The sequence below is a fragment of the Lipotes vexillifer genome, unplaced genomic scaffold (assembly GCF_000442215.2).
Source record: "Lipotes vexillifer unplaced genomic scaffold, Lipotes_vexillifer_v1.1 scaffold1029, whole genome shotgun sequence".
Lineage (NCBI taxonomy): Eukaryota > Metazoa > Chordata > Mammalia > Artiodactyla > Lipotidae > Lipotes > Lipotes vexillifer.
In genome coordinates, this window is record NW_006789305.1 from 1468848 (window position 1) to 1473538 (window position 4691).

At 39.3% G+C, this 4691-nt stretch overlaps 1 protein-coding gene across 6 annotated transcripts in view; it reads right to left on the reverse strand.

Annotated features, from left to right (window-relative positions):
- CSDE1 (cold shock domain containing E1) overlaps positions 1-4691 on the reverse strand; it is a 36535-nt gene that overhangs the window by 9092 nt on the left and 22752 nt on the right. For all 6 annotated transcript variants that reach the window (XM_007462489.1, XM_007462488.1, XM_007462490.1 and 3 more), the window contains 6 exons: positions 4530-4658; positions 4279-4404; positions 3427-3639; positions 2119-2259; positions 1869-2033; positions 381-488 (listed from right to left, as the gene is read on the reverse strand). In XM_007462489.1, coding sequence (XP_007462551.1) covers positions 381-488; positions 1869-2033; positions 2119-2259; positions 3427-3639; positions 4279-4404; positions 4530-4658 — 882 coding nt within the window. The remainder of the gene's footprint in view (positions 1-380; positions 489-1868; positions 2034-2118; positions 2260-3426; positions 3640-4278; positions 4405-4529; positions 4659-4691) is intronic.

Consider the following 4691-nt stretch of genomic DNA (forward strand, 5'->3'; position numbering starts at 1 on the left):
GATCTTCCCAGACCCGGGCACGAACCCGTGTCCCCTGCATCGGCAGGCGGACTCCCAACCACTGCGCCACCAGGGAAGCCCTTCAGTGACTGTTTTAACTTTCTTACCGATATCATTAATTTTATATAAGATAACTGCTTTTGACATATCTAATGCTTAAATACTAACTCCTCAAAAAGCTTTAACAAGAAGCTTGCTAGACCCTGTTCTTATTGAATAAGCTGCTTTTAAATAGGAAGATGTTCATATATTAAACTTGTAAGCACAAAAGAATGTTAGCAAAACTTGATAAAATTTAAAGAAACCATTTTTCAGGATTTATGATGAAGATGATAACCTTTAACCCTCCCCCCTCTCTCAAATAAGCAGAATTATCTTGCCTTGTCTCCTATCTGAGGAGAATTAGATCCTTCCACATCCTTGGCTTGAAAAGCAATAGTCAATTTCACCCCACAATCATCATAAGCAATAACACCATCCTCAGCCTCCTAAAGAAATAGTCAGAAAACAATGAAAAGAATCAAGAACCACCACCAAAAAAACAATATAAGCACAACTGCAATTATTACAGACTCCTGAGCCAAAGAACTGGTATAGCTGTAGAAATTTCGTATCTAGGGTTCTCTAAAATATGTATTTTTCGTATGAATAATAGATGGTCTTGCCTTAATTTAACCCAGGGCTGACTCAGTCTGCCTAATTTGGTCTTAAAGTCTTAACCTAATTTTAATGTTGAGGAGGGAGCGCTTACTGACAACATGCCTATTCTATAATGTTCACGGCCAATCAGCAATCACCCCCCCCCCGAAAAAGAAGCCCTATCTTCCTGTCAAACTAATTAGTGTTTTATAAAGAAACCCTGATTTTTTCTCATCTGTACCTCTATTCAGTGAGGAATATCCTTTCCTCATTTATCTCCACCTATTAAATGTCAATGCCTTAGTGAAACCATCCCAGATCCTGCCAGTTTAGAATTTTTGCCAAAGCTCTCTCATTGACCTTTTATAGCAGTATTTAACATTGTTTGAATCACCTGTTTCTATACAATTCTTGTTATTTACTTAAGAGCAGAGGTCATCTTATGGATAGCTTCATATTTATGGATTTACTGGATTTTTCAATAAATGGAGTTCAAATGTGTGAACTGAGTCTACCAAAATTTCAAAGTTTTAAATTGCTTGGATGACAAGTACTATCATTTTAGATGAGTGATGCTAAACTGGGGGTGATTAGGGGACATTTGGCAGATTCTGGAGACATGCCTGGCTGTTGTACATGGGAAGAAGAGATACTGACCTCTAGTGGGCCAGGGATGCTGCTAAACATCCCCAAATGCAAAGAACAGCTCCCCACCCCCTCCCACTCAAAGAATTATCCAGCTCAAAATGTTAATTTTTTTTTTTTTTTTTTTTTGGGGGAAGTACCAAGTGGCAGGTTTGGGACTTTAAATGGGGTGGCCAGGGGCAGCCTCACTCAGAAGGGATTTGTTTGTTTGTTTCTCTTTTTTTGTGGTACGCGGCCCTCCCACTGCCGTGGCCTCTCCCGTTGCGGAGCACAGGCTCTGGACGCACAGGCTTAGCGGCCACGGCTCACGGGCCCAGCCGCTCCGCGGCATGTGGGATCCTCCCGGACCGGGACACGAACCTGTGTCCCCTGCATCAGCAGGCAGACTCTCAACCACTGTGCCACCAGGGAAGCCCCCTAAAATGTTAATATTGATGAGATTAAAAACTCTGCTTTAGATTAGTTCACTATTAATACTATAGGGAATTCTGAAAGAGACAATACTCCATTATTGTGTGGACAGTGGTTGCCTTTAAGCAGAAGAGGAATAAAGAACTGCAAAAATCATTTTGATTCAAACTCACCTTTTCTTTGCCTTTATTTGGGCTAGTGGTTTTAGGATTGGAAAAAGTGGCTTCTTTTTCTACGGTGCCCAGAAAACGATGATCTGAATGGGAGTGGAATGAAACCGTGCCCTTGGGAAGTTTTTTAATCCTAATAGCATGATTTCTTTGGGCAGAGAGCATATCCTACAAATGATAAACAAAAGTAACTTTAAAACCAAAAAAGGAAGGATCAAGAAAACCTCCCATACTTTTCTCAAAAACTACTCACAGGAACCACAGTAAACTCTACTTCATCTGCAATATGGAGCTGGTTCCCATCCAGAATTTCACTGAAGTGGAAGAACATACGAGCATCACGATCCACACACTTGATGAAACCAAAACCATCTCTCATGGCAGCAATTACACCCTGAAACCAAAACAATACTTTCACTGGCTGTGAACATTGTCAAGACAACAACATTCAAGTTTGGAAGTATCATCAAGTTAAATTCATTAGGAATCCTCTGTATTAAACAGCCAAATTTTGTACCCACATTTTAATTTTTCCACTTAAATACAAACTCATTGATTTCAATAAAGTAAATTAATCTCTAAGCAACTGCCTGAGACTCCCCAGATGCTACTTCTTGGCCAATACGCACTAGAAAAATGATCATTTTTGAAGTAAATGCATATAACATATTCCATTTAATTTTTAATTCTGTGAAAAATTTTGTTTTACAAGAAGAGGAAACTGAAGTTGAAAGAGGTTAAGCAATTTTCCCAAAGCACACAGTTAGTAAGTGGCAAAAACCAGGATTCCAAATAATGCCCAAGCTTTATGACACTGTAACTTCCAGAGATTAAAAATCTACAGAACAATACTCCAAATACCTCAGAAGTCAACTAAAGGCAACGTTCTAATCTCTACCTCAAAAATTTGTGAGTTTAGGCACAGGAGGACTTAAGACTTAGGTTTGAAAAATAAAATATATGAAGTTCTATCCTCGTTTTTTCCCTTCATACTCAATTATCAGCTCTGTAAGGGCATTATATCCAGAGTAACTGGCACATGGCAAGTACTCAAATACTTACTAAAATACAATTATCAACCCACCAATGACTTACATATTTACATATTACAGAGACGATTCTTTTTTTTTTTTTGCGGTATGCGGGCCTCTCACTGTTGTGGCCTCTCCCATTGCGGAGAACAGGCTCCAGACGTGCAGGCTCAGCGGCCATGGCTCAAGGGCCTAGCCGCTCTGTGGCATGTGGGATTCTCCCAGACCAGGGCATGAACCCATGTCCCCTGCATCGGCAGGCGGACGCTCAACCACTGCGCCACCAGGGAAGCCCATCCTCTCCAGATTTTAATTCTAAAATTTTCTCTCATCTATTTCAAGGTAACCGGCAGAGCTAAGTGTCAAACCCAGATTGACTCAAGTGTCTGTGTTCTCAATCACCTTAATAAGGTAATTGCCCAATACCGTCAAAACTCAAAGAATTTTCAATACCATATTACAAACTTGACTGTAACACTGCCCTGCCGCCTCCAAGACTGGGTACGTATCTAATAATATCCAACACTTACCATTTCTCTGGCTTCATTAGTGAACTGAAATGTATTTGATAGAACTTCTATGTTGGTTGCTCGTTCTAATTTGTCACGACGGTCTGTTGAAATATTAAACCTAACATGGTCGCCTTCCAGCAGGGTCACCTTGGATTTCGTATCTTTGTCTCCAAAGGGAAGTTCTTTAGGAATCACAAAATCAACTTTGATGCGTCCTGGCAATGGGTCATTCTGATGAAAAGGAAAAACTATTTTAGCTGAAGATTTCTCACCCTTCCTAGTTCTAAGTCAAACAAGAAGAACACACAGCAAACCCATTTTATAACAGATAGCTCCCTAAAGGAAAAAAAGGTGTTGATAACGTAAGCCCAATTTGAAAGGTTTGTGTCCTATGGTCACAAGACACAGCCATAAAATCATGATACTGCAGTTAATATCCTGCACTCTGATACTGAGAGATTTTATTTAAGGAAAAGAATTTCAGTCTTTTATGTTCTACATTTCCTTAGCAATGACACCACTGGTCTCATCTCTTCCCCCCACCCCACCCCCACCCACCAACAACAGGAAAAAAACCAAACTGGGATGCATGCACGCACACATGAATTTTTCCCCAATCTAACCAGTATTTTTTTTTGCCCCCTTCTCCATATCACCCAGTTTAAAAAAAAAAAAAAAAAGAAAGGAAAACATATTCATGGATGTACCAATGCTTTCTCATATAGTTTAATTACACACATAAAATACTCTTAACTGCTCCACTGTCACAAAATTACATTAATTGAAAGTAATAAAACTTCTACATACCACACCATATTATTCTATTACTGATGAGGTATAAGATGACTCTTCTGAAAAAACACTATTTACCTGGTTTTTACTGGGTACTTTTGGGATAACTTTGGTTACAGTTCCTTCAAAATGTTCAATGCTGATATCTTCAAAAATGACTGTTCCTTGAGGCAATAGTCTGACATCTGTTGCAACTTCTTTACCCTAAATCAGAAGGGAGTGGAGAGGGCGATGGGAACCATGTCACTTTAAGTGTTTCCTAAAATTTTAACTCACTACTTATCTTAAAAGAAGGCCAAAGATCAAGTTATTCAACTATCTTATCTTACATTTCTGTCCTTGATTGTGAATTCCACGTCATCTCCAGGCTGCAAGGTTTCTAAGTCACCCTTAAATTCACTATAGTGAAAGAATATCTCTTTTACAATATCACCTCTTTCGATAAAACCAAACGCATCCTAAAGCCAAACAAATATGAAGAAACAGCAGGA